The 12,014-nt window shown below is 40.8% G+C and overlaps 1 protein-coding gene and 1 non-coding gene across 2 annotated transcripts; one reads left to right on the top strand and one right to left on the bottom strand.

Annotated features, from left to right (window-relative positions):
* Positions 1 to 1,743: 1,743 nt before the first annotated feature.
* On the bottom strand, positions 1,744 to 10,899 carry LOC134623387 (meprin A subunit alpha-like). The gene is made up of 14 exons (XM_063468549.1): positions 10,603 to 10,899; positions 10,487 to 10,511; positions 10,360 to 10,404; positions 10,212 to 10,252; positions 9,922 to 9,997; positions 9,644 to 9,761; positions 9,086 to 9,261; positions 8,590 to 8,811; positions 8,309 to 8,455; positions 8,004 to 8,219; positions 6,156 to 6,620; positions 2,171 to 2,344; positions 1,967 to 2,050; positions 1,744 to 1,881 (listed from the first exon to the last, which is right to left on the bottom strand). Exons 1-13 carry the CDS (start codon positions 10,657 to 10,659, stop codon positions 2,001 to 2,003), a joined length of 1,812 nt encoding a protein of 603 aa, XP_063324619.1. The 5' UTR covers positions 10,660 to 10,899; the 3' UTR covers positions 1,744 to 1,881; positions 1,967 to 2,000.
* Positions 10,900 to 11,879: 980 nt separating this feature from the next.
* Positions 11,880 to 11,961, top strand: trnas-gcu (transfer RNA serine (anticodon GCU)). The gene has a single exon. It is a non-coding gene; the product is annotated as a tRNA-Ser (tRNA).
* Positions 11,962 to 12,014: the final 53 nt, after the last annotated feature.

Genomic DNA, 12,014 nt, shown 5'->3' on the forward strand with positions numbered 1-12,014 from the left:
ACTTACATGTTATGCCATTAGGCTGTCCTAGGTCACGGTTTCCTTCCACATATAGCTTTGCAAAAATTGCATAAAAAGCGCTTGCAGCAACAAAAACACTATATTCCAGAAACACACTTTGCCGATCCGATCAGCTGTTCAAAACACTTCCTACGTTGGAATAGACGTCAGCGCGAACTATCGTATGTCCGCCATTACCTGGCCGAAACCGGAAGTGACGTCATTTTCGCGGAAAATGTAGTTGTTGTTTTTTGGGGTTTTTTACCTTCAGGGCCTTATAAGCCTATACTGGTGTTTATAAAAGTCATATTTAGCTTTATGCTTTTCTGTATAGTTTCTGGGATGCTTAGAACTCAAACTGCACTGCTGGAAATAGTTTATTTTGATGCACATGCTGGTTTTTGGGGTTTTTTTTGCAAATTTCCATTATAATATTTATTTTCGTTTTTCTTGCAGTATATAAACATTGGTGTATCTCAAAAATTAAACTATGAAGACACTCAAAATAAATTTCCTGTGGTTGGAAACTATTTTGTGCAACTTTTTTGTATTTACAGTTTTGAGCAATAAACCTCTTAAATTTCTCTAACTAGAAATACATGTAAAAAAAAATCAAAAACGATTTTCATTTTTTGTTGTAGTTTATTGCACTTTTTTGCAATTTATGTAGTTTCTATGGACTTAATGCATACATATTACTAAAATTTGGGCTATAACAGTTGTATTGATGTATAGCAACTTGAAATGCTCCCAAAAATGGCGCTACAGCATGTAAAAATATAAAGATAAGCCCCGGCGGACTTGGTTCTATGGTAGGTCTTAAAGGGTTAAGGTATACATTAGGCTGACATCTGGGGCCAGAGCTGAAACTGTTCTGAGCCAGCAGTGTGTCTGCAACCGGCCTTGTGCTGGCCCAAAGAGCCGTCATTCTTTGCAGTATGTGGGCCATGTATAAGCACATTGTGTGGGCCAGATCCGGGCCATACCAATTTTGCCATGTGGGTATCGGCTGTGCATCTGATGGAATAATGTTGGTCAGTGGGCTCTGTACACACCTGCATTTGACCTTTGGCCCACAGTCCCATAGGCAGAGCTCACCAACACCACACTAATAGTTCAGAGTAGAACGCTGTCATGTTCTCCTTCTGTTTCTGTGATATCTCATTCTTATCTTTCACTCATGTAACTCGTGTGATCTATAACCGATGACCAAGATTTAGCTATTGTTTTACAATGAAATCACATCATACAGATAACAACACATTTTACTTGTATTACATTATCACACATTTTAACACCTGAGCACGGACAGAAACTAAGACTAAGACAGGTGAAATATATGTCTGGCTTGTGACATGTGCTTTTATTTGCCTTCGCTGTCACACCGCCCAAACATATCTTGCGCTTTGTGAAAAAATGCAGCTGGTTATTGTGCTTATCCCTTATCATTTCTATTCAGTTTTGGCATTAGGCAGAGCTTTCTTTTCAGCAGATCACATGCAACAAAGAAAAAAACAGGCGTTACTTATTTTTAGAATCAGAATCAGAAATACTTTATTAATCCCGAAGGAAATTATAGGTTACAGCAGGCAGCACGCTAATGGCACATGCGCACTTACAAAGGAACCCTCTGACCACACTTTACACAAACATCACATTGGAAAGACATAGTTTAGTAGTTTATAGTTTTATTTTAACAGCTTCACGTTACAAAACATTTCAGTGAAAGCTTTTAATGCATATTTTAAATTGAATGTTCAGATCACCCACCAACTGACTAGATTTTGAATGTGAGCAGTTTTGAATCCCCAATCATCCTTCATCCCCTTTTTTCGTCATCACAGGTGTTTCATCTCATCCCAGCTGGATGCTGTGATGCATCTGATTATTTTAAATGACAAATATATTTCTCAGGGTTAAACAGTGAAATATTCACAAATGAAATGAAAAAAGGTTGACGTCTCACCTTCAGTTTCTCCAGCACTGAGGCCTGCGCGACTTTACTCTACCGGCTTAATGGGGACTTCAGTGTAGATCAGTGAGGTTATATCTGGGGGCACAGAAGTAGTTCCTCATCATGTCTGCTTCAGCACGTCACAACAGAAACTAGGATTTGTGTTTGGATATCAACTACATTTACACACACGAGTACTGAACACAGACCACTAACCCTCAAAGTCGACAAAAACGATGAGGTCATCGTTCTTGAGGTAATTACGCCGCCTGAGGTCAAAGTGCTTGATAAAGTTCCTCCAGCCCCACGACTGTCCCCTGTAGCAGTCACAGGAGGGTTCGTACTTCCCCACCTTAGAGGGATTGTCCCACAGTAACTTTCCATCTGATGCTGAAGAAAAGAGTTGGTGACAGTATCTGAGGAAGACTCTCACTATCTAAAACAGACTATAGAAGACTCCTGACTCATATTGGTGAAATCTTGCAAAAGTACAGGCAAAAAGACAAAAGTTAGAGGTAGCATGATTCTCTATAAAGTTAATCCAGAGGTTTTAACCAGAAAACACAGGTATGGACAACATGATATAAAATGAAGAGGAGCCAGCCAGTGTATGCTGTAAATTATTAAACTATAGTACTGAGAACTTTGTCTAGTTTAGAGACTGTGGTGTGGAGCGTGTTGAGAGAGAGTTTAATGTGGTTAGTTTGGCCACACATTTACAGATTCCTGTTCAATCTGTAATCTGTATATCGCAGGGATTTCATTATATTCCAGTTTTCTGTGGCTTATAGATATTTTAATTTTTTTTAAGACTAATTATTTTTGCAGTAAAATAAGCATTTTCTAGCCTAAAAAAATCATAACTGGGTTCAAATAGGCTTTATCGGAGTGTGGGGGGTGTTTTTATGGCTTAAAATATATAAAAATAATAAAATAAACACATAGTTTGTACTTTTTTATATATCTTGGAGGGTCCTGGAGCATAACCTTTATTTTGTTCACTGTCCTTCAAAGGCCTGTTTGAGTGTTAGGACTTAATCTTAGGTTAGGGTAAGGGTAAGTCAGTTATGATGGTTTAACTTGGGAATACACTAATGTCAGTGAATGTCCCCATAATGATAGCTATGTGCCCGTGTATGTATGAGTCCATCACCCAGCACACAAGGCAGGCAGTAACTCTAGGTAAAATTCAAGTAATTGAGAAAAACCTTTAGCCAAAGTTTTTCGGCTCATCTAAACAGCATCAAGTTCAAGACTTACTCAGATCATTGGCACACAAAGGCTGCAGGATCTAATGAACCACTATTACGAATGGTAAACAACAGAAGGACAGATTGCAACAATTATTAGCAGTGTTGGGCAAGTTACTTTGAAAAACTAATTAATTATAGTTACTAGTTACTTCTTCAAAAAAGTAACTGAGTTAGTAACTGAGTTACAAGATTCTAAAAGTAATTAATTACTTGAAAAGTAACTATTGCATTACTTTAAAAAAAAAAAAAGTTTAACCCTCTGGGGTCCAGGCTATAATTGGCCATTTGCACTACTTTTGATGTTTCCTCTACATTTCACCTTTAAAAACTATTTACTTTTCTTTGTTTGGTATCATCAGCACAGCCTCATGTGTCTGAATTTACAGTTATGTTTTCATTTTGACTGTATTAACACAATTGATTTAAAATCAGACAAAAAACATAAAATCAGAGTAGAAAAAGTTATATTTTTACTGTAACAACCACAAACATGTTTAATGAATCTTATTTCATAACTTTAAATGCAAATATAAATTGTCAGTTTTAAAATCATATGCACAAGTTTTGCAAACAACAAAGTTATTTGCATCCATTTACCTTTTTTTTTAAATAACCATTTCAAACCATTTACATAACAATCAGCTGTTCTGCATTCAGTAAGATGCCACACAAATTATTTTTGCCACTCCAAAAAAATAATTTCTGTCCACTATAAAGGAGAACATCACAGCCTGATACCTGCAGACAGCAGTCACCTCATGGTTCTGACACATGACACAAAACTATCCACAACATTACACACTAACTACACAACACAACACATTAACTACACACTACAAAGACGCTAAACATCACAAATCTCTCACATCTCAAAACTCGCTCTCTCTCTCTTTTTTTTTTGCTCATAAGCACAGAGTGCTTGCTAGCGCTGTCCTTAGACAGTAAACGTGACGAAACTATTCAGGAAAAACATGCGTATATATATTGTTTATCATGACTCTGGTTTTACGTGGCCTATCAGCACAATTTAAAAACTGGTATATATCACCTTGTTGCTTTGTCATCTTAAAGTGGTCATGTGATTGGCCTACCACAGCTACTTTATTCTTCCTCAGTCAAAAAGCAATACTCATGCAATTGTTTTGCCCCCTTAGCTCCACGTGTTGTGCCAAAAAGTGATCATACCAGAAAGTGGCCTAAGGAGCTTGTAAAGAAAAGTGTCTGGACTTCTTTAAGTTGCTTGAAGACGTTTCACCTCTCATCCGAGAAGCTTCTTCAGTTCTAAGGTCAAATGGTGGAGAGTCCCAGATTTAAACCCCGTGGGAGTATCCCCCCAAAGAGGGACAAAAGGACCCCCTGATGATCCTCTACCTAATCACATGAGCCGAGGTGTGAAAACGGGTGTGGGTCACAATCAGCCAGGGTTTCAGGTGAGCTCATTGTGAAACCTAGCCCCACCCTATCATGTGATTTCCTGAGGTCAGACGGCCCAGGGTGTGAGTGGGCGTTAAGGCGTCTGGGAAGGGAACTCAAAACTGGATTATAGATGGCAGACAGTTGGTGTCATAAGCCCCGCCCTCTGTTCAAAGATGGTCGCTCACAGTGGACATAGATGGCCTCTTTCACTCCTCTTTCAAACCATCTGTCCTCTCTGTCCAAAATGTGAACATTGGCATCCTCGAAAGAGTGACCTTTGACCTTTAGATGGAGATGGACAGCTGAGTCTTGTCCTGTGGAGGTGGCTCTTCTATGTTGTGCCATGCGCTTGTGAAGTGGCTGTTTGGTCTCTCCAATGTAGAGGTCTGGGCATTCCTCGCTGCACTGTACAGCATACACCACGTTGTTAAGTCTGTGTTTTGGAGTTTTGTCTTTCGGGTGAACCAGTTTGTGTCTGAGTGTGTTGCTGGGTCTGAAGTACACTGGGATGTCGTGCTTAGAGAAAACTCTCCTGAGTTTCTCTGATACACCGGCTACATAGGGGATGACAACGTTGTTGCGTCTGTCTTTCTTATCCTCTCTCGCTGGTGTCTGATCTTCTTTTCTGTGCATCTTTGCTGACTTTATGAACGCCCAATTAGGATAACCGCATGTTTTGAGTGCTTCCTTTACATGTGTGTGTTCCTTCTTTTTCCCTTCAGGCTTAGAGGGAACATGTTCTGCCCGGTGGTGTAGGGTCCTGATTACTCCAAGTTTGTGTTCCAGAGGGTGATGGGAGTCAAAGAGGAGGTACTGGTCCGTGTGTGTGGGCTGCCGGTAAACTTCAATGTTGAGGTTGCCATTCTCTTCAATGTGCACAGCGCAGTCCAGGAAAGGCAAACAGTTATCCTTTGTGTCTTCCCTGGTCCCTGGTGAACTTGATGTTTTTATCCAGGGCGTTAATGTGCGCATGATGTCCCTCTTTGGGGTGATACTTCCACTGGGTTTAAATCTGGGACTCTCCACCATTTGACCCTTAGAACTGAAGAAGCTTCTCGGATGAGAGGTGAAACATCTTCAAGCAACTTAAAGCCCAGACGCTTTTCTTTCCAAGCTCCTTAGACTACGATGACCTGGATGACTGAGAACCTTCACAGACACACCAGAAAGTGATTGCCGCCCGCGGGAGCGCAGAGATTACTTACAGCTACTTCCATGCAACTGATATAAGATGCGGTAAGCTGAACACAGCTTCAACCGTCTGTTTGTTGAAAGATAGTAACACGACCGCACCGCATCTTCTTGTTAGTAACGGTAATGGCGTTGTAACGATAGAAACAGTAATTAGTTAGATTACTCGTTACTGAAAAAAGTAACGCCGTTACTTGTAACGCCGTTATTCCTGTCACCGATTATTAGTCAGGCAGAGAGACTGTATCTGGACCAGTCATCAAACTAAAATTACACTCTAAGTACTGCATCATTACAGTGCCCTGGTCTCTTTGCTCCCTTGGGGCATTAAACATACTTACTCGTCCTCATGTCAGTAGTGAGACTGCGAGCAGAGGACATCCTCAGCTTAATGTCTGGGTCTTGGTCCATCACCACTAACGTGGCCTGTCTGTTTACTGCTGGCCACTGCATCACCACATCATTCTCCCCACTGGCCAAGTGGAAGTATAGCCCGGTGTAGTTGCCTGTGTAATCAGTGTAACTTGACAAAGGTATGACACGGACACCATAACCGTAACCTTCAGGGCTGTAGAAGCGTGGGCTGTCGATAACTGTGTTGGTGTCAGCCGTTTCCATGATCTTGGAGAAGTTCTGGATTCGCCACGCAGCATTGGGACAGCGCATCTCGGTCAGGCTGATGTCATCGATATAGATGCCACCGGTGGAAGTAGAGGGGTCCCCACGAACAGCTTGGAAAGCATAGCGGAATTTCACTCCCACTTCCAGCTGAACATGGGTGATCTTCCAGGTATGGTCAGCATCCGCTGGGTAACAGAAAGGAACGAGAGGATAAATTGTTAATATTAAACAAAAATAACCAAACTAAAAACGAAGATTTTAATTTAATGGGAGAGAGAAACTTAGCCCATCAACCCAGCCCTAATGAAAAAGTGGACCAATCACCTTTCGACTCCTTTTCTTTCATATTCAATGAATATGTTAATAAAACGAATCACCTAGTGCCAAAGGTAATAACAAAGAAATGTAATAATATTCAGGCAAAACATTTGCAGCCTGATATATATCTGAAACTAATACTGTAGAGTCTTAACTTTATAAAACAAAACACCTTGAGGCAACTGTTGTGAATTAGTGCAAGTTTGAAAAGGTGGAATTGGTAAATGGACCTTGTACAGCTATTTTCTGGCACACGTGAGCACTTTATACCACTTGCCTCATTCATCGGGCACTTTGTTTCAACACAGAAGTGCTTTCAATCTAACATTCACACTCCACTGAATACATGAGAGAGCAACTTGGAATTCAGCATCCTTCCCAGGGATATTTAGATGGGAAACTAGAGCAGCCAGGGATTGAACCAGCAACCCTTCAGATTAGTAGATGATCTACTCTAACTCCTCAGCTACAGCTGCCCCGGAATTCAAGTCATTGCATTCAACTGAACTGTATAGACTACAGTCCGATACCACCTAGCTACTTTGTAATCCTCAGACTGCACCTTCTGCAGAGATGGATTCCACCTGTGTGCAGTTCCTCCACTCTTGTACGTCACCCTGTGTTCCTCCCTCTTCCTGACATGTGTTGTTCCCGCAGCCATTTTCATCCTTTTTGCTAAATCCACTACTATGTGTCCTTCTGCTGTTTGTGTATTTACTCAGGTTATCTTTGTGTGACAAATATGCAAAAAAACTCCAAGAAATCAGGAAGCGGAAAATAGTTTTTCAACAACTCTCCACAGATGTCATAACTCGAAGAACCGCAACTTTTCATTTTTTAAATTTTTGTTTGTGTATGCAAATTGTGACGTAAGAACCAGCAGTTGACCTGGTACACCATAGTCAGTAGAGACTAAAAGAAGAAGAAGAAACCACTTGTCTTGCTCAATCTATTGGTTAAACCACCCAGACTAGCAGACACAGAAAATAAAGACGCAACAGAAACATTTCACCAGTGCTGTACCTGAGAGAACGTGTTAACTGTCGGGATGGTTTATGTTGGGAGGATGACTTGAAATAACATCATTTGAATGCCATTTTTATTCTGCTGAGAAGTTAAGCAAATGTTCCAATGAACATTTGCCTCGATGCAAAGCTGTTTGTTCAGACATTTGCTTCAACTTCATGAGGAAGCTTAAGGCATTTTCTATGAAATGCTCATCCTTGCTAAGCTGCTTATTTAACAAATACCATAAAACGTGCGTATTTTCTTCATCGTGCGAACAGTGTCTGTGCCATCATCTGTCTTGACCCATATCACCAGCCTGTCTGCGGGGCCCCCTGTCATCTTGTAGAAGAACTGCAGACACTGAAGCTTCCTCTTGGGGTAGAGGATTCGTGATTCCAGCATAGCAGACTCCTGAGGCTCCCCAGTCATAGTGTTGAAGTGCATGAAGTATCCAGCATCTGAAAAAAACAAATAAACATAAGACAATCTCTAATAATGTTTCATTCTCTCTGAAATTACAGTAAACATGAAGAGACATTATTCAGACCTCTGCATTGTCCCAGGAGTGTGTGATCCAGTGCGACTGCAGAGCTCTGAGTGTGGACCCACTTCACATCATCAGAGGATGCCTGGATCATCCCACAAATGCTTGCATACTCAAAGGCACACTGATCCAGCAGGGTGAGCGGGCCGGCTGTATGAGAATGAGAGGAGGGGTATGCACATAGGAATGTTTTTTACACAGTCCTATAGTTGTCAGATTAAAATAAAATAAAAAATAAAAATAAAGTCGACTGATTGAAGCCCAGTGTGACAACATATACATACAGCAGTTGTACATCCTGTTGAGCCTGAGGGTGTCCATCTTGCTGAAATCAAGGTACTGGCCAATGATATTGTAGAACTCTGGGATTTTGGTGGTGATAGTGGGGATGGATTCATTCTTGTTGAAGGAGAAGGGCCTGTAGTGCATGACGGACTCATAGTCGTATGCAGTGTTTTGATCAGTGATGAAGTCGTCATTGTATTTGTTGAAGTTATGTTGAAGTCCTGCAGGAAATGTTCTCTTTTTAATAAGTGTTATCATAAAAAACAATCATAAATAACTGTACATTTGACACTTCAATTATGTGTCACAATACAATGCATCATAGCATTACACTATAATGATCGTAGCATGTATATTTGCGTGTTCCCTGCCTCTCGTGCACAGCGCAGGGATTGCTAGTGTAATTATCTATGCAGCAGTACACTTTATCCTAATATTTTTTCATTCAATTTCTGTGTAGAAAATAGCTGAAAAGAATGAAAGAACTACATATACCTGGCGTAACCTGGTCCAGCCAGATGTTGACATAGTCATCTCGGTCCATGCGGGACTGTTCATGGTAAAATCCCAGAGCATGGAGCAGCTCGTGCTCAACCACTGCCTTGTGGTCACAGCCTGGTCCCAGTGACAGGATCTGACCTGTCTGCTGGTCACCAACACTAGAGAAGCACCTATGGGAGAGGAAGCTTTTGATAACAAATTATAACTGCAAACGTTCAAAACTTGAAAATCAAGTCACCAGTTATGATATAAACCCCTCAAAGTAACTAAGGAAATTACCAACTGTTTTGAAGTACTATCGATGATTTTTGTCTAAGCAAAAAAAGGTTACCCACACATTCTTGATAAACATTAGACAATACAAGGATAAGTGTAGATATAAAATGTTAATAACTAAAGGTATATAGTGCCTCTAAGCTCTTTGGACATTAGTGTTCCTCTGTGAAACTTCGTCATCAAGCCTGAACCTGAATGCACCGCTGAGTCCACCAAAACCATTGGTGTCACAGTTTATGACTGTAGTAAATATGAGTGACGAAGCTATTCTCATACCCTCCCTTCTTTTCAAACTTGATATAGGTCTTCTCTCCCTCATAAGGCTTGAAGTCAACGCAAGACTTGAGCCTGTACATTTCAAATGCCTGGTGGACGCAGCCTTTGGCATTCAGATCTGCGAAGCAAAGGAAACGGTCACAATTCTCACAGGATATTTTTCATCTGGCACTTTTATAGAGCAACTGACTTCTGGAAAGATTTTCAGCCTCTTCCTCATTGTCTGATAATCAGAAAGCAAAAGGTGAGACTAAGTGTGAGTCATTAAAGGAACTCACCCAAATCATCACCAAGAATGTAAGGGATCGGAAATTTCCATCTGTATCTTCGGTCAATGAGGGCATTCCTCCCTTTCTGCAGCACGAGAAAGTGTTAAAAACACCGAGATCATAAATGTTATCTAGTATGATAAAAACACACAATATAAGTTGTTTTATTATCATAAATATAACTTTAGTAACTTAAAAACAAGAATAACAGCGATGAGACAAAGCTGCCAATTAAGCAATTCCTAAATGCTTAGCAACAATTAAGCAAAAGCCTGGTCTGCACTCTGATTACAACTTACGGGAATTAAAATGTCCCCTTCAAACAGGTCAGCATCTGATCCTACAGCACAGTAAAAAAAAAAAAGAAATGTTTAACTGTATCATCAGCAGCACCAAGTATGCAACAGTTTTGATTTTGGAACCTTTACGTGTTGAAACATATCTCACCTAAGTTTAAGATAGGATTCTCATCTTCTCCATTCTCATACACCTCTGTAACACAAACAGACTTGGCTCAAAGTCTTTCCACATCTCTAAAAATTAAAAGCCTTCCAAGTATCATCTTTGCACATACCGTGTACTTCAGGGGAAATTGGTATCTGCAAAACACAGACACACACACCAAGACGTGCGGGTAAACATTCAGTCTCTTCTTTTAAGTCTCCCTAGAAATGCTGAATGGATACTTACAGTGTATGAAGTGTGCAGAATCACTAATCCCAACAATAACAGCACTCTCTCCATCATGATGCAGCGTGTCTCCAAGTAAATGCTGCTTCTTTGGTTTACATATAATACGACCTTTGGAAGTGGAGGAGCTTTATGCCAGCTGTAAACAGTAACTGAGGGACTTTGACTCAAATTGTTACTGATTTGTGGGTGTTTTCACATGTGCATCAGCCTGAGGTGGCGTGAATATCTCCACACTTCCTGTCTTAGGCTATTGCCTGGGTATTATTAGATGCTCTGATGGCAACCCAGAATTCAGCGCAGCAGTCGTTCAGGAGCACAAATGCTGTTTTTTTTTATGCGATATATTCAAAGCATAAGACCCAGTCTCCCTAGCTCTACCTATGCTCGCTCGCTTTTCTTCAGGTGTTTTGACTTCAAACGTGTAGGCAATTTGATAAAGTTGTGGGTTTTAAGTTAAAGTCTCGATTGTCTATATTTTCCTGTGGGTATTTAAAGTCAGACGTTTATTTTTTTATGACCAAATCTAATCGCTAGATGGGGACAGATACCCAGTTTTTACCAGTACGGCGCTCGACACTACTGCGCATGCACATGCTACGTAAAGCTATAAGTAACCCCGGTGGCACAGCGGACACTTTTTACGTTAAATCCACACAGAGAGGTGAAGGAGCCAGTTAATACACTCCAACCCTGAAAACAGTCACGCTCTTATCTTTGCTGTTGGCGATGTTACACAGAATTTTCCATTGATAATATGGTCCTCATTTCCCTACGTACACACAGATGAACAGATAAAAGCAGCAGTGCTGCAACTTTTACGACGTTATCTGTGTTAAACGCCCCCAAACGCAGCACAGACAACGGCATGTATTAACACTCGGTACGTCACTGACTTAAACGCAGCTTTTAAAAAAGTGGCATATATCAAGGTTATCTAAAGGGTGGGCTTTTGCTATTCTCGTCTAATCAGCTCAGATGCCAAAAACAGTCTTGGACTTGAAAAACAACGAGGAGACGGAGACGATACCGACATGTGTCCACACAACGCATTTTCCGGGTTTAGGTAGTTGTAGCCACTGCCTTTTGTGTTGTCATATTAGCGTAGTTTCCTAGCTAATGTCAGCAAGGTGGCTAACAGCAGTGCCACATTTAGCCTAACATGCTAAAACAAGATGGTGTGAAACATTAGAAAAGTGTTTTGCCCAGTGTCGGGATTTTAACTGACAGCCGGTGAATATTGATATTAATATGGGCATGTTCCAACGGTGTAATGAGACGAGGTGGCCGAGTGGTTAAGGCGATGGACTGCTAATCCATTGTGCTCTGCACGCGTGGGTTCGAATCCCATCCTCGTCGGCAATATTCTTATATTTAATGCGCGTACTAAGTTTTGATATCACTTTTCATAA

Source organism: Pelmatolapia mariae, unplaced genomic scaffold (assembly GCF_036321145.2).
Source record: "Pelmatolapia mariae isolate MD_Pm_ZW unplaced genomic scaffold, Pm_UMD_F_2 NODE_ptg000607l+_length_63923_cov_1, whole genome shotgun sequence".
Classification (NCBI taxonomy): Eukaryota; Metazoa; Chordata; class Actinopteri; order Cichliformes; family Cichlidae; genus Pelmatolapia; species Pelmatolapia mariae.